This window comes from Vulpes vulpes, chromosome 12 (genome assembly GCF_048418805.1).
Source record: "Vulpes vulpes isolate BD-2025 chromosome 12, VulVul3, whole genome shotgun sequence".
Taxonomy (NCBI): Eukaryota; Metazoa; Chordata; class Mammalia; order Carnivora; family Canidae; genus Vulpes; species Vulpes vulpes.
Window position 1 is genome coordinate 19764223 of NC_132791.1, and position 21575 is coordinate 19785797.

Genomic DNA, 21575 nt, shown 5'->3' on the forward strand with positions numbered 1-21575 from the left:
GGGGTGACTTCAGAGTAGATTGCAGGATAAGATGTTAGGAGAAGAAAGTAAATTTTAAAAAGCTTTGTTGTGAGATAAGAATTGGATTCCTGTTGACAAAATAAAAGACGTGCATACGTTTGTAAATCCCCGTGAAGACTGCACGGCCGGGGACCCCAGCTTGGGATATGCAGAGCCTAGCACGCTTTCCCCATACCAAGAATGAATACATTGCTGGCCTACCTCATCCATAGATAAACTCTCATGTTCTTCTTCCTCCTCCTCCTCCCTTTGCTTCTCTTCCTCTTCATGCTTCTCCTCTTCCTCTTCCTCCTCTTTCTTCTCCTCCTCTTCCTTCTCCTCCTCCTTCTCCTTCTTTTTCTTCTTCTCACTCTCCTTCACTTTTTCTTTCTCTTCCTCCTTGTCCTCCTCCTTTTTCTCCTCCTCCTCTATCTCCTCTTCTTGAACCATCACGTTTTCCCGGTTTGGGGATGGTTTTAAGGAGCTGTCTCGTTCAACTTGCATTTTTTCTGATTCCTGGACAGATTCCTCACTGAACTCATCCATCTTGTCACTCAGTAGAGATTGTTCCTGCTGGCTTACTACCATCTCTTCAGTTAAGGAAGACTCCATTTCTTGATCTTCTTCCATCTCTTCTGCTGACCTGGAGGAACTTGTCTCTCTTTCACTTTCTTCACTTTTGCTCATTTCCACTTTAGCCCTCTGTTTGCACCTCAGTTTTCTCATACTGTCCTGGGAGCGCTTTTCGTGCGCTTCTGTGATGACCAATCCCAAAGCACAAGGAAAAACAGGTTACTAAGGTGGCCTGGATTGGGCCCACCCAGCCCATAAATGTACAAGAGTGAAGTCAGAGAGGATCAGACTTGAATTATAATGGTGTTACCTGGTTCCCTGCATTTGAAAATGACTTCCCCCTCCAAGGTCTACAAGGAAAAAACACAGGACACTGAGTGAGCAGCACTGCCCTTTTCCAGAGCGCTACTTCGGACGTCATTTTTCATTTAAGTAAAATGGCCGACACATCGCCTTTAACATCTGATGCAAGCCTTGACTTTTTATTGTTTCTTGTTTCAACCTGCTTCTTACTCCTTATTTCATTGTGGTCATCAGAGTGTTCCCAAACCAGGGAATCAGTTTTCCTTAATCCCAAGCAGGCTAGCAAGACTTTTTATCACACATTAGGCATTAGTAAATAAACTCTCATTTTGTAGTGATGTGAGACAAAGAGCAAGAAAGTATAAATTGGTGGATGTAGAAAAAGGGGCAGGAATCTGCTGCTCTCGGTGCTGGATGTGAACATACAGAATGAACATGATTTATGTCACCTGAGAGCCCCTTCATTAACCCTACAAATTCCCTGTTTCACAGACTCTAGATGAATTCATGAATATACTGTGTCATGGATAACAGTGTGGGCTCTAGGTCTGGATTTGAATCCCAGCTCCATGACCTTGGCCAAGCTCCTTAAGCTCTATAGGACTCAGTCTCCTCACTTATGACACGGAGATCATAATAGCACCTGAATTTGAACCCAGGCAACCAGACCGATCTCAAGGTGCAACTGGTGATCTCACTCTCCTATAGCTTGAGCTCCACCTCAACCTACATACCAGAGAAAGCATTTATTAACAATTGAAATAAAGGTTCCTCCTCTCTGGAGGGGTTCTCTGAGGAGCTGGCAATCCTGTATATATGAGAAAGTCTCAGCTAGGTTCAGTGATAACCACAAGTATTGTTGGGTCTGGCCATATAGGACTCTGGCTGACTGTGTGGGAAAGGGATAAACTCTAGGAGTGTCAGATCAGGACATTCCAGCTATGCATGCATTTACCCAGGGAACAGTCACTGTGTCTGAACCACGTGCAAGATGCTGTGCAAAGGGCAACTGAAGCTGAATCAGAATTAGTGACCATATACCTGCCCTTCAGGAAACACCTACTCTGGATGTTCTGAACTCTGGTATTTGTCAGAACCACCATACAAGCACATCCAGAGACAAGAGAGGGGTCAGGGGGTGAGGGAAGTGAGTGGCCGGGACACTTGCCACTGGTAGTGGAAGGCTGGCTGGGTCTGGGATGTGTGGATGCCAGCAGAGGAGCAGGGTGAGGGAGGCCAGGGGGGCAGGGTGAGGGGGCATATGCAGGAAGAGTGGAGAGTTGGCTGAAGCAGGAAGGGTCCGGGTGGGGGGAACCAGACGTGGGGGCCTCTGTGCTCATCTAGGACTGGGAGTTGGACTTGGCAGGGGCTGCAGAGTTGGTGAGGGACTTTTGAGCCAGAGAGAGGGCAGGGCAGAGTGGTGGTAGGAGGGTGATGGGGTAGTTAGTGGTGAGGAGGATGAATGGAACTCAGAGTTTTAGAAAATAGTCTTTCCATCATAATTCCAGACAAACCTGAGTTCTGAGCCTTTCATCCTCTTTTAATCTAAGAAAGAAATGGTGTCTTTTAGAGATACCTTCTGCTTCTTACTCCTTAATGCCTGACAGATTCAAAGGTGTGAAAAGTTAAGGCAGATCAAAACTAGAAGATATCCTTTCCCCTTTGCTTCTCGGTGAGTGGCTGGGTATTTGCACCCCTGTCCATACCTGTTCAAAGATCTCACGGACGTAGAAGTGTTGGCTAAGGGTGGAGCTGTAAGAGTTCAGTTCTTTCAGTATGGTCACTGGGTACTCCATCACTTCCTTTATCAGGAGCTTGTGGAAACACTCATACCTGGGAGGGAGGGAGACAAGACCACTGCCTAAGGGGCGGTTCTACCGAGTGTGGGAGACCCCAACCAAGAGTCGCACCCCAGGATGCACCAAGATGGGCTGGAAGCCCACCTAGGTCATTCTGCACAGAGCCACTGCACATGCTTCCTTTCACTCTGGTAATCCTTGGTTTTGCTATTTTTCTGATCACACAAGGAATACATACTCTTTTGTAGAACATTTGTAAAACGCACACAGGAGAGTTCTCTATTGTAACATGGGTTCCCGTTTCCTGTCCACTGTCCTAACACAGTCTTTGAACTTTACCTACATCATCCATTCAAACCCTCCTGTGTCCCAGGGATCAGACTTTATCTGTTTCCCAGGTAAGGAGACAAGGCTAGGGGGTAGGGAGGTGACTTATTTGTCTCAAGATACACTTCTGAAACTAAGTGCTGCAATCATTTGGCAGTGTGGTTTCATTTCTATGAATGGTCCCTATAGAATTCATTGTACAAAGGCACAAAGATACACGACAGTTCACAGAGAAGTGTTTTTAATATTGAGAAACTGGAACCAATCTTAAAAAGCTAATCCATTGGGGGATGATTAGACCATTATGAAGCACCTGTACTGATTGATTCTACATGGTCATTAGAAAATGGACATCTACCTGCAGTTACAGATCTACTTGCATGGCATGATCCAATTTTTATTTTAAAAACACTGTATATCAGGCAGCCCAGGTGGCTCAGCGGTTTGGCGCCGCCTTCAGCCCAGGGCGTAATCCTGGAGACCTGGGATTGAGTCCCACGTCAGGCTCCCAGGATGGAGCCTGCTTCTCTCTCTGCCTGTGTCTCTGCCGCTCTCTCTCTCTCTCTCTCAAGAATGGATAAATAAAATCTTTAAAATAAATAAATTAATTAATTAATTAAAATACTGTATATCTATTTATATCCACATAAACGTACATGCCAACGAAAAGGAAGAGGTGGGCAGGAATGAGGGGGAAAGTTCTACATGTTTGTGTCAGTTAACTTTTTTTTCTTTAACAAAGAGCACAAATGTTTTAAAATTTGAAAAGGGAGTGAGACGGCCCATGCTCTTGACCTTTAAACTACATGGCCTTGAGATCTCCCTCCATAAATTTTTCCGATCAGAATTCCCCCTGGAAGCTTCTGTGTTGGCTGAGAGCAGAGCTGCAAAGGACCACGAGGATCTTCTCCAAAGCTAGATGCAACATTTTCATCATGAGCTTGCTGAGCACACCCTGGGCTCCTAAGCAGACGGCCTCAGCTCTTGAGTATGTATGTCAGACCATTCCCTTCTTTCAGGATCTGGTCTGCCTACCTGAATTTCATATTCTTCAGAAAATCTTTGGCTTTTTCCAGGTGAATCTTCAATGTTTCCTCATGGCTTTGCTGCCTCAGTTGGTCCAAGAGCTTATCAAGGCGGGCCTCCTGGGCCTGGCAGCAGCATCCAAAATAGGAGGAAGAAGCAGACATGAATTACCAAAACTCAAAACTCACAGAGTGCATGTGAGTGACATGCAGAGACCCTGACACCCGAGCTGAGGTGCGAGTATCTCAGGAATTTCTCCTCCACAAAGGGACACCAAATGTGTCACTACGCTTACCCTCAATGCTCCAGGCTCTTCTCTGTCGATAATGTTCTGCTCTGTCTACTTTACATCCCTGGAGACCCAGCTCAGATGGGACTCCTCAGGGACATGTCCCTTACACCTGTCCCACCTGGGCAGGCCCATGCTACACCTTCCCATGGCACCTGCCCCTTGCTCTCCTTGACATCAATTGTATTTGAGATCAGATGCTGGGTGTGGCCCTCCACTCCCTAGACTGTGTGAAGGCAGGTAGGGTTGGGGCCCAGCGCATCTCCTGTGGGCACAGGGTGACTGCCAGAGGTAGATGCTCCGCACTTGCCCCCACCCAGTCTGTCTGTCTCTCATGCGCACTCTCTAACAGACACATTTGGGTCCAGGGACCCATCACTAGCTCACACCTGACTGACAGATTTGTTCTACTCCCATCCAGGCCTATGGGGAAGGTGAGCCTCAATTTCTCTATCTGTGTTTTATAGCTAAGGTTTCACATTTGAGTCTAAGATAAGTCTGGGGTTAATTTTTAGCTATGCTGTGAAGTAAATATGGTGGGAACTTTTTTCTTTTTTCATCTGAATGCTGGCTGAGGTTACCTGCCACCAAGCAGAGCCATTGGGGCAGCTGACAGTCTGGGTGTGGCCCCTGCCTCATGCCCTGCAGAGGCTCCCCTGGGCCCTAGGAGCCACACCTGTTCCTCTAGGCTGTGCTTCTGCCGCTGCAGCTCCATTCTCTTCTCGAGCTCCAGGTCCTGCACCGACAGCATGTTCTGATGTGCCTCCCACAGCTGCACAGCCTCTTGGAAGTAGTTGAAGAGATCTGAGCTCTGCCATTCTGTCTGCTTTGCCAGGCCCTCGAAGGATTTCTGCAGTGGCAGGACCCAGAGAAGGGGGCTTGAAAGCCAACTGGCCCAGGATAAGGAGAAGCCCCCCCACCCAGGGCTCCCTTGCCAGCCAGTGGAGGCCCCACATCTCCAAGTACTGGTCATCACTGCCCAGGCACCATCCTTCAAGGGCATCTTCCTGGGTCACACATTGGCTCCTGGCCCTCCCTCCTCTGCTGACCCCGAATCCCCATCTTGGTACCAGGAAGGCCACAGCCATCTCAGCCTGGGCAGCTTTCCTTCTTCAGAATCCCCTGATTCTTCATAGCTGAGCCAAACACCACACTCTGCTATTAAATCCTCACCTATCCCCATTTTATAGGTGTATTGTATGCTTCCATTGGGGTGAGGCTCAGCAAACTTGGCCTAGGAAACTAAAGTTGGCTCTCTGCCTTTCTTATTTGCTTGGCCCTGAGAGAAGCATAGATTTTACATTTTCTAACTGTTGGGAGAAAAAAAATCAAACAAGGATATTTAATGATGTGGAAATTATATGAAATTCAAATTTCAGTGTTCACAAATGAAATTTTATTGAAGCCCAGCCACACTCATTTATTCTTGCATTGCCCACAGCAGCTTTTGTGTGACAACAGCAGAGTGAGAATCTGTTACTGAGACCTGATGGCCCACAGAGAACTGAAATATTTACTATCTGGCCCTCAGCAGACAGTGCTTCCCAGCCAGCTCCAGGTGCTAAGCGTCCTGGGGCAGCATTACCCCTTGTGGCCCTTTAGCACCCAGACTCAGCAATGATTCCAAGGAGTACCCACTACCCGAGCCGCATGCAGCATGGGTGCCAGCGGGCAGCTGGGGGGCCAGGGGTGAGACTGGAGCACCCGGCACAGAGGAACCACTCCAGAGCCCGGCCAGGACAAAGGAAAATGGACTTGCTAGTGACAAGGAAGTCGGAGCCCCCGGACTCTGGTCTTCTCATAGCCTGGCACTCGGGCGACACCCCTCCCCGCCCACCCTGCTCCCCAGCTGTGGGTCCCCAGCTACGTACATCTAAGAGCTCCAGCTCCTCCTCCACCTTGCTCTGCAGCGTTCCCACCACCTGGAAGAAGTGTGGGCTCACCAGGCTCTCTGCCTCCTCCTCAGTGAAGGCTTTCCAGTCCAGCAGCTGCTTCTGGAGGCAAATAAGACAAGAGCCTGGCTTAGGTCTGGTGAGGGCTTCACCTAGGGGCCTGTCCCTGTTCCCTGAGCTCTGCTTGTCACCTAGCCTCAGGGGAAACCCTCCTAGTGGTAAGAGATGATCTATATTTTTGGTCCACCCAGCTTGTCTAGGTGCTGCTTACTACCCATGGTCTCACTGAACCCCCTGAAGGTGTCCTCATCAGTCTCATTCCACAGATGAGGAAACCAAGGCTCAGAGAAGTGAAGACACTTGCTGGAGGCCGCCCATCTGGCAAGTAGTGGGGCTGGGATCTGAACTCAGAACCAACAGACCCTAAAGGTATAATCAGCCATCCTGCAGCCTCAGCATTGCTGAGAGTCAAAGAGGGCTATTTCCTATGACTGAATCCCTATTATGCCAACTGGAAAGCTGGCTCTTCATAGTAATAAAGCCTTGGTTTATGCACAAAATCTAATGTAAACCAACCTCCCCCAAATAAAAATGGTCTATAGTCATATACTTCCAATGCTGCTGAATAGGGATACCAAGCACCCTTCCTCTGTCGGGGCTAATACACTCTTGGGGTATATGCTGGCTGCAACTTATCCCCTGCCGTGTCTTACAAGGGGAAATGAGAATGGGCACAAGGATTGGCACCCGGGACCAAGGGCCACTGAGCTCCCCAGCGAGGTCCCAGGAGGCAGTGGGGGGAAGGGGAAGAAACTGCCAGGGGCACGGTGCTGGGAAGCCTCTCCTAGGGCAAAGGTTTCCCTCCCTCCTCTCCGTCCAGGCCTTGTTTCTGAGGCTTGACACCCTGAAAAAGCAGACTGAGAGGCATGTGGCTGCCCCTAAGGCCACAGTGCAAATGGGCAGCCCCTGGGCTTCTGGAGAACTTGGTCTTCTCATCTACAGATGGAGCTGGTGATACCTGCCCTGTAGGACCTTGCAGGATTCAATGTGAGCGTGTGCAAGTGGGTGGCACAGCCCCTGGGGAGGCTGCATGGACCATAAAGGCTCTGCTCCCTGTGAATTCTGCTCACCTGGGAGTCTCGGTGGCAGAACCACAGGTCTACAGACTCAGGAGGGGTGGAGTAGCAGGAACTTGCTGGAGCCAGGAAGCAGGGAGGGGTCATGTTAACAAAATATCTCTGTGGACCCCCAGAAAACCAGGCTTTGTCATTGAAGTGGTCTGCCAGTAAACTCACTGTCTCACCCTGTGACAAAGGCGGACGGGGTGGACAGAAGTCTTGGATGTGACAGCAGTGGCACCACTACTTGCAAAAGTGAAGCCCTGGAAATAACCCCTGGGATGCAACCTCCCTGGAAGCAATAATGTCAGGTGCTCTAAGTGGTGCAGATGGTCAAGGTTGAAGTCTGACGTGCTCAGAGAGTGTATACCTCTATCAGGGAGGTCTTCCTGGAGGAGGTCATGCTGGACTACCCCTTGAGTGACGATGGGTGGGCAGAGCTGAGGAGGAGGGGTCTAGGCACAGGGATGCCCGAGGCCAGTGAAGGCCTGGGGCCTATGAGGGAGGAAAGCAGGGGATCCAGGCTGGAGAGAGGCAGGGGCGGGGCCAGGAGGGGCGCCCACCTTGCACTTCTGCACATGCACCAGGCACTCCTGCCAGGTCTTCTCGTACTGCAGGCGGATCCGCATCATGCAGTCTATGTGGTAGTTATCTCCGTGGGCAGAAAGAAAACATGTTAGCTGCTCTTCCAGGAGGAAGAGGGGAGATCAGAGTTTCCCCCTTCACAAGGGAGGCAGCTTCTCCCTTTAGCAGAGGTAACTGAGGTGAGATCAGTGGTTCCAGTTCAGATCAGGGGCTGGAATCGCCTTCCCCACAAAGTCCCCGACACCCCCAAGAGAAGGGCCTTGAGGGAGTTGTCTTTATCTGTTCTGAATCTATTCTAACCCTGATTCTTGACTCTGCTTCAAGGCCAATAAGATTCTTTTCAGATGGTTGCACCAAATCATAATACAATATCAAGGGTGTAAATTAATGAGGGTTCACAGATCACATCTGTGGCTAATTCCATAAGAAGCGGACGGGCTAGCAGAACACTCAGAAGCTGGCCGATCAATTTTCACCCCTCCTGTCTACTGATTCCCACTTTCTAATAAACTCAGTGTGACTCTTGGTGTCTAAGATAAGCAGCTGAAGTTTAACGTTCCTGGCAGTTCTAGAAACCAAAAGACAGCACAAAAATTCTGTGGTGGTCGTTTTTTGAGAAGGGCGAGGAGGATGACAGGGCAGATGGAAGCAGGGTAATGTAGGACACCAGGAAGGGCAGATATGCGGTGGAACCGACCAGGAGAAGCTCTAAAGCTGGTGTCTCCATCTGCAGGGCGACTTCCTAGGCCAGCACATCCCTACCTGTCCAGTCCGGTGAAGTCCCTGTGGGGTCCTGAGGCTCTTACCCTTGGTATTATAATTATAATACCTTTGTAATTCTAAACCTAAGAGCCCTGGGAGCAATGATACTTTTAACCAAAGTACCCAGGTCACAGGCAGGTGTGACTTCATTAGCTGTGTGACCATGGGCAGAATACCTCACCTCTCTATGCCTCTGAGTCCTTCTCCATCACAGGGGGACAATGACACTACTGACCTCACCAGGTTGCTGTAAGCCTCAAAAGACATGGAAATATCCTAAATCTTCCAGAACAAGGCTTGGCAAACATTTTCTGTTAAGGGTGAGATAGTAGATATTGCCAGCTTTGCCAGCCATGAAGTCTCTGTTGCAACTACCCATTTCTGAGGCAGTAGAGCAGAAGCAACCAGAGACTACATGTGAACAAACGAGCACAGCTATGTTCCAATGAAACTCGCAAACAAGCAGAGGCCCACGGGTGGGAGTTTGAGGACCCTTGATATAGAGCATTTTTAAACATTATGATTTATTATTGAGCACTCAACTAGACCGCAGGAGGCAATCCTCACAACAACCCCACAAGGTAGGTACCTTTATTATTCCTCTGGAGATCCCCATTTTATAGAGGAGCAGTTTGAGGCCAAGAGTGGCCATAACTTCCCCAAAGTCACACAGCTGGGATGGTACAGAGCTGGGGGTCAAACCCACGTCTCTCTGACTACAAGACTTCATGCTTGGCATCTCATATGACCAGGATCTGGCCCGCAAGCTGTCCTCACAGGAGGTCATCAAAGCCATCCTTCTGGCTCCTTGCTATAGTCAAGATTCAGGGTCAGAGTGTGTGGCTGGCAGCCATGCCAGCTGGGCAGTGACCAGGAAGCTATGGGAGGGAGAGGGCTCTACCAGCAAGGTTTTAGAGACCCTATATGAACCCTCAGAGTTCACTCTTCCATCTACATTCCCTCCCTCCTCCAGGGGGGCCTGCCCCCACTCCTGAGTTAACGATGGACTCTAACATAAATGATTGGCTACTACTTGACCCGGATTCTGAAGAGACCCACGTGGTATCCCACAAACCTCACTCACCGAGGTTCTTATTTAAGAAGCTGAGAGCAGAATGCCATTCAGTCAGCTGAGTTCTGCTGTAATTGGGGGGCAGAAGGTCACTGGGGAAGGAAGATATGACAAGTAAGCCATGCTTGAATAAAACGTTCACTTGCCGGAGTTGACAGCATCTTTCAGGCATGTAGCCCCAGAGTAGTAACTATGTAAACATCGAACAAACAATTGACTTGCTAGGGATTTCCTGGTGCCAAAAATATAACCCATAAAAGGTCTATCAATCTTAACAAGTCTGTTACTTAGAAAATAAAACCAGGGACACCTGGGTGGCTCAGTCTGTTAAATCCCAGACTCTTGATTTCTCCTCAGGTCATAATTTCAGGGTCATGAGATGGAGTTGGTGTAGGGGCTCCTCCCTGGGCATGGAGACTGTTTAATATTCTCTTTCTCTCCCTCTCCCTCTTCCCTTCCCCTCCCCTACCTCACATGGGTACACTCTCTCTCTCAAAAAGAAAGAAAAAGAAAGAAAGAAAGAAAGAAAGAAAGAAAGAAAGAAAGAAAGAAAGAAAGAAAGAAAGAGAAAAAGAATGGAATTTTCCCAATGGGAAAAAGCAAATGGTTCACATCAATTGACAAAGGAAACCTACTTGCCTTCTTCTAGGAACCGAATCTGAGATAACGATGCATACAAAGTTTATGCCTAACAGTACTGTTTATAAGCACTCAAGAAATCACAAACTTCATATCCAACAAGAGTGTTCTAAATACAGTACAGTGAATTCTCTGAAGTCATTAAGAATAGTGTGGCAGATTGAAAAACCTGACAAAATCATTAGCTGCTGCCTCAGTCTATTTCTGGGGCGGGGCTGAGTTGGGTCACGTGATTTGCTTAAGCCAATGAGACATTAGCAAGCATGACAGTGAATTGGAAAGGCTTGGGTACCCTCTTGCCCTCTCTTGTTGCAGGGAGTTTTGCCACCACCGCCAGAGAAGCTCCAGCTGTTCGAGCCCAGGCTCCAGACTTGGGAGTGAGGACATTCTAGACCACCCAGTCCCAGCCGATCAGCCCAGACTGGAGGAAACACCTGTGGGAAACAGCCCACAGAACAGTGAAAAACAAGAAATGCTTGTTGTTTTAAGCCACTAAATTTTGAGTAGTGTTTAATAGTATGGAAAGATGCATATAACTAGGAGGACCACATAACTTATTGTCCAAACTGGGATATTTTTGACAATGAAGGAAGGGATTCTATTAACGATTATACCAGGACAAGACGTGTAACCCACGGTGGTCTTGGGCACCCTACTTATGGTGGACCCGTAAAGAGCAAAAGACAACTGAAATAGTGTGCACAGCATATCCTCACATCTAAACACTACAGTAAGTGCAGTATTGTGTCTTGGAATGAGTCTTGGAACAGAAAAAGGACGGTGGTAGAAAAACTGGTAAAATCTGAAAATGCCTGGTGTCTAGGTGATGGGAATGCATGCAAGTTCATTTCTGTTTTGTATGTAAGAGAACAATATTAGGGGAAACTAGTTAAGGGGAAAACAGGAATCCTGTGTGCTATCTTTGTAAGTTTTCCATAAATCTAACATTATTCCAAAATAAAAGTTGAATCTAAAAAATTATTTTTAAATGATATGCACATGATCATTGGGTCCAAGGAAATCCATGGGAACTTTCCCAGGACTTTGGAAAACTCTCTCTTGGGAGCCATGGGAATCTTATCAAGACACTCCAGTCCTATGACACCACTGCCCACAAGCTGCAGAGCACCTGCATGAGCAGAGAAGCAAGGTCTGGGACTATGGGGTTTCAGGAGTAAGGCCTGGAACTATGGGTCAGGATGGGGTATGGAATCCCGTAGGAGGCAGTTCCTGGGACAGCTCCTTGGGCTTGATTAAAAGGCTCCCTAGCTCCTTGACAGGGTAAGAAGACATAGGTGGCTGTCTGAACAGTGTGCTTTGAGGGTGCTGTCAAGACCTCCTTGTACAAACAAACCACAAACCCAAACCTTCGCTCTTGATGTTGACTGGAATTCTATGCTCAGGCTTTGCAACTTTACTATTAAGTTCTACATTTGAGCTTGTGTTTGCAGTACACACTTCCAGACACAGACTGTGTCCTAGCTTTACTCCTTTCTATAGTCCCACTGAGAAGGAGCTGCTGGGTCCTGTACATGCATACTCTTGCCTCTGACTTCACAGAGTTGCCCTCAACTTCCTCAGGTCAGATCAAGTCACCCACCAGCTCCATGCTCTGCATGCAGACACTGCCATTACATGGTGTTTCCCAGCAGTGGCCAGGAACACCAGGAAATGCATTTTCCTGCATGTCTTTGGCCCTGTCCCTCCCTTCTCTCAGGCAGGTAGCCAGCCAGCCCTCTGTTCACAGCCTGTGTGAGGGATGTGGCAGGGTAGAAAAGACAGCAGCCTAGATATCTTTCTGGATTTGGTTCTCAAAATCTAATTTTTCAGGAGAGTCTAGAGCACTGGGGAGGGGAAGCCTTGGTGGAAGTAGGCCAGGAGTCCTGGGAGGGGGGCTGGGGGAGCAGCTAAGAACTGAGGACCAGGACTCTCTCCTCACCCAAAGGAAGGGGGCTGGGAGCAGGGGCAGACTCAGAGGACAGAAGTTGCCTGGCAGTGGGAGCCTGGGTCCTCCTTCCTGGTGGAAGGCCATGGGGGCCAGCTCTAAGACCCAGGTATCTGCAACAGCTGCCTGGGTGTGGGGACACAAGGGTGCAGAGTAGCCTCCTCAAGATTCCTGCATCCAGCTGTCTTGATGCTGTGATGGTTGCCCCAGGGCATGTGGGTGGATCAAATACAGAGGAACAGACCCCTTCCCCAGGTCTGTGATGGGTGGGGATTCGCGGCTTCACCTGGATGGATACAACCCCAAGAAAGACTGAGTTTGGCCCAGCTTAATAAACAGGGACTCTGGGACACTGGGGTGGCTCAGCGGTTGAGCATCTGCCTTCGGCTCAGGTCGTGATCCCAGGGCCCCAGGATCGAGTCCCATATCGGGCTTCCTTCATGGAGCCTGTTTTTCCCCCTGCCTATGTCTCTGCCTCTCTCTGTGTCTCTCATGGGTAAATAAATAAAATTTTTAAAAAACAAATAAATAAACAGGGACTCAGTCAGAAAAAGTGGAGTTACAGAAAACAAGAAAAACACTTTACCTTATGCTGAGGTTTTTATCCAGCACCTTGTGAGTTTTATACCTGCTTAAAAATGTGCCTGCCCTGGAGGAGACTGTGTGGGGTTCTAATTGTCACTGATATCCTAGGAGAATTTAGGCGCTATGGTGGGGGGACCAGAGGGTAACCCAGGGTTACCAGGGTTATGAGTGGGTGGGACCAAGTTTCCCAGGAAGGGGAGGAGCATCTCCCAGCACGCGAAGCGTCTCTACTTGCAGGTCTGTGCAGGTTCCATCCTGCTGTTGAGAGTGGATGCTACAGGATTCCCAAGGCTTCCTGGGTCTAGGACATTCACTGTGCCCCTCACCAAACAGCTTATTAAGGAATCAGAGCTAGGTGAGCCCAGGTCTGAGGGGCGCATCCAGGGTTCCTGTCTAATGGCAGCAGCCTCCTCGCTGACTTCCAGGCTCCAGACTCAGACCCTCCAACTTACCCTCCAAACTGCAAGGCTGATGGAGCCACTCTGCTCCCTACCAACCCTTAGGAAAAAGTCCAACCCCTTAACCTCTCCCCCTCAACCCCCACTCTCCCCGCCCCCTTTGCCACTGCCTCCTCCCACATTTTTGGCTCAGTCACACTAGACTTCCCCAGCAAATGTGTCATGTTCTTTGTTGCCATTAGGGCTGAAACACCCCAGAAAGTGGGCCCAGGCAGCCAGCACAGGACTAGGGAACAAGGAGATGACCTGGCCTGGAGGATGCCTTAGGAGAATGGTCAATGCTGAGGACTGTGCCTGCCTCCTCCATAGCATCCCTTGCTACAGCCTCTTCCCAGTGTACCAGATGGTGCAGAGATGCTCCAGTCGCTTTTCCTGCAGGACTTTCTGGTTCTTCAGCATGCTCTCCATCTCCTTCTTCACAGCCGGAGGAGCCTGGATCCTCTCACTGGCCATGAACTCACTGGGCATCCAGACACACGTTGGCACCATGGAGAGGAGAGGAGGGGCAGGAGAGGTGGGAGAGTGGGCTTGAGATGCATGGTGAGGACATTCCGAACCTAAGTACCCTTATACCACTCCTGCTGCTTCCTCCCCATTGGGGGCCTCTGGGACAATGATGAAAGGAGGGAGTGAGGGAAGTGGAAGAAAAGAATCACAGAAACCCTCACACTGGCCCATCATCATGTCTGCCTTGCATAAGGAATAAAAGGCTCTAAAACGTTCAAGTACTTGATCAAGTTCACAGGGAAAATACAGGTGAAGCCAGGCCTTAGTACATCCATGAGGATGTACCTTTTCTTTCATCTAGGCCTTTTCTTTCATCCTCAGTGTCAGACTCTGAGGTTCTCCATCTGGAAATTCAGGTGTGCAGATGGGCCTCCCCTCCCCAGACCCACAGTGCAGATGGACAGACATTCTTTGGCATCCATCCTCCATGGATACCATGGCCCAACGAGCAAAGAAAGCCTTGCTTGTTGGCCGGATTAACAAAAATGCCACCTGGTGGAGGAAGCATGGAGATAGGCCTTCTCCCTCCCTCCCAGAGATGAAACTACCAGAGGCCAGGAAGTACTAAAGCCCAAGAGAGCACCATTCTCAGCTCAGTACTACAGGGTTACATGTAACAGTAGAGTGGAAATTGGGCAGATAACAGGCAGATGTTTTCAAACAATTGGTACTATGCTCAGAAAATGCTTATGTGATATGTTTATGAAGAAAATAAGATATAGAGCGACATATGCAGTTTGGCTCTAAAGAAGGTTGGGAGGAAATATACCAAAATATCAGCTGTGCTTCTCCCTGTGGTGAGAGATTAGTAGTGATTTTTAATTTCTTCTTTACATCGTTATCTACTGTACCTTTAAAAAAAGAAAAGAGCACATGGCTTTACCCCCCAAAAGAACAGCAGCATTTTGGAGTATGGAAAATAGGAGGGCAGGGCCACCTGCTTGCTGTGCCAGCCTTCCAGGTGGGCCAGGGAAGAGCTGTGGGCAGTGCAGGCAGTCACAGACCTGAAACTCTGCACCAGCACCTGCTTCTTGAGAGCCTTCCAGGAGTCCACCAGGCTCTGCCAGCGATGGTGGCTCTTGAGCTCCTGCTGCAGCGTGGCCTCCATCAGGTTGATGAACAGCTGGGCGATGGCCCTCCGGTTGGCCAGTAGGGCTTGGTTTATAACCTGTGGTACAGGTGGGCAGGCTCTACATGAGGCAGAGGCTTTCCAAAGTGAGAACTGGGCTGGGTTGGAGAGGGATGGCGGGGGGCTGCGGTGGGGGGGGGCCAGGTGAGGTGCAGGCTGAGGGCCTGGGGCCTAGTGGGGCTGAGTAGGGCTGTGGCGGCATCTAAGGGACACTAAGGGGTCACTGGACACTCGATGAAGTTGCCAGGGGCTGAGCAGCCCTGGTCAGTGACAGGGGTCTTTCTTGAAGGCTTACCTATGAATCCTGACTTACCTATGTACCTTCAACCCAGTCCCAAGACCATAGCAGATTGTTAAAGAAGCTGGTTTTAGTTCACTGGAGATAAGCACTCTATGGGCTCTTAGTGTTTAAATGTTTGGGTTGGGTTTTTTGGTTTTTTTTTAATGAATTTGTTCCAAAAGCAGAATGCTCATGCCATCAGGGACCAGTCACATTTGGTTGTGAGGAGAATGAAGAACCCAATTGCCAAATGAGGCCAGAGCTAGAACGTTCTTCCACAGTCCTCCCAGTGATCCTCCCCTGGGCATCCTTGGCAAGGCAGTGGGGACAATTCTTCATTTTTGTGGCACTGTTCTGCCACTGAGTAGCCTTCCCCCTTTCTGAGAGCAGTCTCTCCCATGGCCCCCCAGGAGTGCAACAGCCAAATGTCCCCATAACTGCCCCAAGCCCTCAAGGGACCACCTTGAGCAAGGGTGAGAACCTGCCAAGCTCAACAGGTAGAAATCCCAGTAACAATTTTCACTGGAATCTGAGGTTTGTTGCCAGCTATACTTCCTAGCTGGGGGGCACTGGCAGGTTTTTCCTAAGCCTCCAATTCTGCTGCCATCATGTGAGGCTATTGCTATTGGCATCACAGGGATTTTGTGAAATTAAATGAGATAGATGCACGTAGAGTAAGTAGCCAGTGCTAGTTGTTATAATGAGTAAAATAAGCATGTGGAAGTAAAGCAATGAAACATCCCTGGGATGCTGCTAACTCTGACTCCCCTAATAGATCCATTGCATGAAAGTTAGGCATTCTTGCTTGTCTCACATGACCACGGCCACTGCTAAGCTCTCTTTTACCACCTCCTTCCCCCAACAGGTATTGGTCTTTAAGGATCATTCCTCCCATTTTATGGATAGGGAGTTCAAGGTACAAGAACGGACTTATTTCAGGAGCTTGTGTATCTGGGTAGTGGAGCAGGGGGTCTGTGTCAGCTCCCTGTCTGTGCTTTGTCCAGGACTCTGAGGTGCAGACCTGACCCAGAGCCCCTCTGGGATTCTGAGCACTGTGCTCCTTTCACCCTGTGACTGCCAGGAGGCCCGTGATCTGGCAAGCCCTGCTTACTGCAGGGGACCTGGAAGCCCATGCAAGCAAAATGTGCTCCTGAGTAGCCAGAGGAAGCAACAACATGGATGGGCATAGAGGGTGAAATGCTAAGTAAGTCAGACAGAGAAAGGCAAATATCATATGATTTGACTCATGTCGAATTTAAGAAACAAAACAAATGAATAAAGAAAAAAAAATGCCTAAAAACCTCCCAGATTCTTAATATAGAGAACCTGTGGCCACCAGAGGGGAGGTGGGCAGGGGGTGGGTGAAACAGCCCAAGGGGATTAACAGCACGTTAGTCACGATGAGCACTGAGTGATGTACAGGATCGCGGGATCACGGTACTGAACGCCTGGGACTGACATCACACCGTGTGCTAATTACACTTGAAGAAAACACGTACATACGTACATAGGTGTCCTTTCACATGGTGGAGGAGTGAGGCTTAACTCTGACTTTGGAGGCATTTTGGACAACCTCAAATTTCTTGTTTTCTACACCCAAAGAAAGCAGCTGGGCAAGGGTGGGGTGTGAACAGGGAAGCAGCAGGGACAGAGCCAGGAGGTAGACATGGTTTAACAGTAGACACTGACAGCCCACAGGAAGGCAGATGAGAACCACTAGAAAAATAAACAGAGCAGGCTGGGGTCGCCGATGAGGGCACAAACCACCCTGAGGGCAGGACAGCTCCATCATCCAGCACCTAATGCACTGCACCCAGGTAAGCTGAGACGGGGCCCAGCAGTGCTTGTAAAATCATCAGTGCTCAAACCAGTGACACTGGGCTAGGTAACTGGGATTAAGACAGCAGGGATGTTTGCCATGTACTTTAGAAAGATTTCTATTGGAAGTACTTAACTCTGGTTCTGAACCCAAGTGACCAGCTTGAGTTACTTGGAAATGTGACCCATGAGAAAACCATCATTCCCAAGACATAGGGCTCTGGGGCATCCTCAGGCCCTGCTCCACCTGTGGGCTGATCCCGTAGTACATGCAAACCACTCACCATCGCTTCCTTATTTATCAGCCCGTACACGTCGGGCTGCACGAGGTAGGATGTTTTCTCTATGATTTCCATGTATTTCTTCAACACGCTTTTGAGCTAGAAACAAGGTGCCATTGTTAGCGACTCTCTTTTCCTGGAGACCTACAAGGATACAGACGAGGCCTCACACATTCCACAGGTGAAAACCACCACAAGCCCACCTGCAGGCCAACTCACTTTATCTGCCCGGGAGAACTCGGCCTTGTGGAGGGCCTCATCCAGCTTCTTGATCCCCTGCTTCTGGAACTGGAACTTCTCTGCCACCTGCTCCCACAGCTCCAACAGGGTCTATGCCAAGAAGCATAGGGTCAGGCTAGGAGGACAGATGGCAGGGAAGGAAAGAGCAGGACCTGGGTGGGACGGGCCTGGCCACAGGGAACCCCTACTTGGATGGTGTAGTCTTCAAGGTTGGTGTTGCTTTCCACCTTTTTGAAGAGTTGGTCCATGTCTTCATTAGACTTGGCCAGCTTTTTTAAAAGAAGTATTCCTGGCTCCAAGATGAAGGGTTCCATTTCCTAAAACAGGCCAGTAGGGCAATGGCCATGGTATTGACACCACCAGGATGGGTTGGGGGGGGGGGGGAGTGTCCCTTCCCCACCACCCCCTACCCTGTGATGGGGAAGTGTCAGGTGTGGTCCTGCCTCAAACTGATAATCATTACCTAGGCCTGAGGAGGTACGGTGTACTAATTAGTTCACAGCCTGAGCACAAGGTCAGGCACCATTTATTCAGTGCTGGGTGCTCTGCTCCTGGCTGAGCCCTTGTCCTCAGACCTACTTGGTCCTCATCACAGCCCATGAAGTAGGTGCTGACATCAGGCCAGGCCCATGGTTGGGGCTTAACAAATATTCATTAAAGAAGTGGCCAGTGATAGAATTCCAAGTTTACTTCCAATGAGGAAACTGGGGCTCAGTTATGTTGCACAACCAAAGCCACAGAGTCATGGGCAAAAGTAGAGCTCATGTACACCTGGGACAGATGAGTGAAATCACGACTGGCTGGGAGTGGGAAGACGAGTACCCCCCAGCAGGATTGAGCAGGGAGCTCAAGGGCTGGGCTCTGGCATCAGCCCTGGAGCCCAGTTCCCACCTGGCCCCTTATGTGCCAAGTCATGCAAGACCTTCTGGGTCTCATCTGTAAAGTAGGAGTAAAAAGTACCTGACTCAGAGAGCTGTGCTCATAACAAGCACTAATGATGAGCCACTCAAACATGGCTACTCTGATTCTGTCTACACCACTGTGAGCCACTCAGGACCTCTGAGCTGGAGGAGAGGGGTTAGGAGGGTGGGTGCAGTGACAAGCCCACGTTGGGAATGGCCCGAAGGGGAGAGAGGGAGGACTCTCACCATCCCAATCTGAGCAATCTCCTCCTTAAAGCTCCCCAGAGCATTCTCGTAGCCTTGCCTCTTAGAGTCTACACCGGTGGTCCCCAGGGAGGTGGCGCAGATCCTCTCAGGAACTGGGGGAGAACAACAGAGATGAGGAGGCTGCCCTCAGAGTTTCAAGGCAAGAAGAGAGTTCCCAGGAAAAGTCAGCAAGGCAGAAAATGCCTTGGTTCAGGAGAATGACCCCAAAACCAGGCCACAGTGTCAGAGGCTTAAGGAAAAAGGAGAAAAGACAAAGGTGATCCCTAAGCGTTATAAGAAACGAAGTCTCGCTTCAACAGTTAAATGCCAGAAAAAATTTCCAAATGGTATGTATAGGATGGGACCATTTATGTTTAAAAAAAGTTTTATGGAAGCAAATACATATACAGATAAGAATAACCAACACTTAGCACTTACCAAGTACCAGGCATTGTTCTAACTCAACTAGCGCTCCTGAAGAGGCCGAGAGGCAAGTTCTATTTTATCAGCCTCATTTTACAAGTTAGGACACTCAGACATGGGGGATAAAGAACAAACACAGTCAGTGGCTGAGCAGGGGTTTGGATGTGTGCTCTAGGGTATGCATTCCTGCCCTGTGCTCTGCTGTCCCCTGAATCTATGTGGGAACCTCAACACCATATGCCCCATGTGGTTTCACAGCAGGTGACACTCTTGGGAGGAGAAGCAGTGCTATGTGAAGGGAGAATCTTTACTTTCTGCTTATTTCCTTCTTTTGTTTTTCCACAAAAGCATGTACTAGGGGGTGCCTGTTATAAGTTCAAACCCCACGTTGCGTGTAGAAATTACTTATAGTGAGCATGTATTATTTTTTTAATCAGGAAGAAAAAGAGCCTTCCTCCATAGTATGAAGACAATGTAGACTGAGATCCTCTTGTGACATTGCAGTAAAGCAAGCAACATCCATTACTGATTTTCATCAGTAAATGCTGAGTGTGCAGAGCCCCTTGCTCCCTCCCCAGCTCCCTGCATTGAGGAGAAGGCCCAGGAGAAGAGGCTCGGGCAAGGAGGCGGAGGGGAGAAAGCCAGGCCTGCTCTCAAGGTTGAACAGAGGCTCACCGATGGTGTCCATGAGGCCCCGGACCTCTCGGGCAGCAGCAGTGCTCTCACTTTCTTGATATTTTTTCTTCTTGATCATTTCCTTTTCCCTGAAGTACAAGCAGAGAAGACAGTAAACCCCCAGCTGCCTCCCCCACACCAGGGCACCTCTGGCACAGAAGGGAATCTTCAGAGGGATCCTGGGTATTGGCGATAACCCAGGCCTACCCTGTCCCAGACAGCCCTGAGGCTGTACCCATCCATCTCCCAACAGACACTGCCCAGGCATCTACTGCCAGTAGGCTCCACGGTCCCTAGACAGGTAACCAAAGTCTGCTTCTGCTCTGGCCGCAAACCAAGTGTGGGTAGTAAGCAAGAGCCCTTTCTACATGGGGAAACTGAGGACCAGAAGGGGCGTGGCCAGCCTGGGAAAGCCAGGCCAGTGCTAAGCATTTAGCATTTGCTCCTTCAGCAAACCATCCTATGAGGCATTTGGGGTAACCCCATTGTGCAGGATGGGGGAGGGGGCTTAGAGAAGTCATGGTACAAAGCAGAGCTGAGACTCCTAGACCCATATGTGAGAGGCCAAGGTCCATGGTCCATGGGGTTTCAGCATGGGAGGAGAAAGCTAAGACCCAGGGTGGTCAAGTATCTCAGCAGGGGGGACCAGGGTGGGTGAGCATGACCTTAGCTTTGGAATAACACTGTCTACAGGACAAACAGCACAGAAACACAACAGGTCTCAATGACACCTGTCATGCCTCAGGGCCCCCACATGTGCAGTGCTTTCTACTCATTTCTCACGCAGTCCTCACTGCAGCCTTATTAGCGAGGAAGATCACAGGGCTTGGGCTGACCCTCCAGAGGAGGGTTTTTCTACCTTGTCAGTTAGGTGCCCATGGGAGCCCCAGGTACTCTGACTACAGGAATGCTGATGGCTCTGGCTTCTCGGCCACTTGACCCAAGAACTTGACACTGGTGCTGTTCTACCCCTACCTTGGGCTCCTCTTCCACTCACCCAGAGGCCCTGTCCTGGGTGAAGGAACAAACTGGTTGGCTTTGGCTGGCTGAATTTTCAAGAAGGGGACAAGGCCCTCCAGAGAGATGCCAATGCTGAGTCAGTGACCCTAGTCATCTGAGGGCAGCATAGCCTGGCAGGTTACAAACACATCTTTCTTCCTGCCACAGGCCACAGGGAGTTGTCCTCTGGATCTGGGTCCAGGGCAGAGCTGTCTTTGTCTGTTCCAGAAAACAAGCACAGCACAGTGCCAGCACCTTCCATGAGAAGTGCCTTTCTTAAAATACTGTCCTGTGGGGCAAAAAGCTCCTGACTGATGCTCTATCCGGTTATGGGATAACGGGTGGTCCTAGGCTAAACCCTGGGGAAGCGGGGATTGGTGGGAGGCACAGGTAACTCTCAAGTCAACTGAGAGGGGGCTTAGACCTTTGTGGGAGTCAGAGTTACAGCCAGGCTGCAGGACAGTCCTCCTGGGAAGTAGGGGTACGTCGGCTGGCACCCACCTCTGTGCCTCTGGATCCCTGCACTGGGCATCAGATACAGGGCCTAGAGAACACTGACTTCTAGTCTGGGCTTCGGTGACAGTGGGTTTGCCCATCTGGAGGTAGCTAAGGGTGCTGAGGGTCATAAACCTCAGGAGAGGGACACGTGAGTGGCTCAGTGGTTGAGCACCTGCCTTTGGCTCAGGTCGTGATCCTGGAGTC

The 21575-nt window shown here is 49.7% G+C and overlaps 1 protein-coding gene across 5 annotated transcripts in view; it reads right to left on the reverse strand.

Moving 5' to 3' along the window:
- Positions 1-21575, reverse strand: part of CCDC180 (coiled-coil domain containing 180) — a 66662-nt gene that overhangs the window by 41284 nt on the left and 3803 nt on the right. For 2 of the 5 annotated variants that reach the window (XM_072727886.1, XM_072727885.1), the window contains 15 exons: positions 19875-19963; positions 18777-18889; positions 17856-17945; positions 17608-17718; positions 17392-17487; positions 14885-15048; positions 13714-13833; positions 9759-9838; positions 7891-7979; positions 6189-6311; positions 4994-5167; positions 4038-4153; positions 2583-2709; positions 884-923; positions 223-755 (listed from right to left, as the gene is read on the reverse strand). In XM_072727886.1, coding sequence (XP_072583987.1) covers positions 223-755; positions 884-923; positions 2583-2709; positions 4038-4153; positions 4994-5167; positions 6189-6311; positions 7891-7979; positions 9759-9838; positions 13714-13833; positions 14885-15048; positions 17392-17487; positions 17608-17718; positions 17856-17945; positions 18777-18889; positions 19875-19963 — 2065 coding nt within the window. Of the gene's footprint in view, positions 1-222; positions 756-883; positions 924-2582; positions 2710-4037; positions 4154-4993; positions 5168-6188; positions 6312-7890; positions 7980-9758; positions 9839-13713; positions 13834-14884; positions 15049-17391; positions 17488-17607; positions 17719-17816; positions 17946-18776; positions 18890-19874; positions 19964-21575 lie in introns of all 5 variants that reach the window. The other 3 variants (XM_072727888.1, XM_072727887.1, XM_072727884.1) reach the window with 2 other exon arrangements.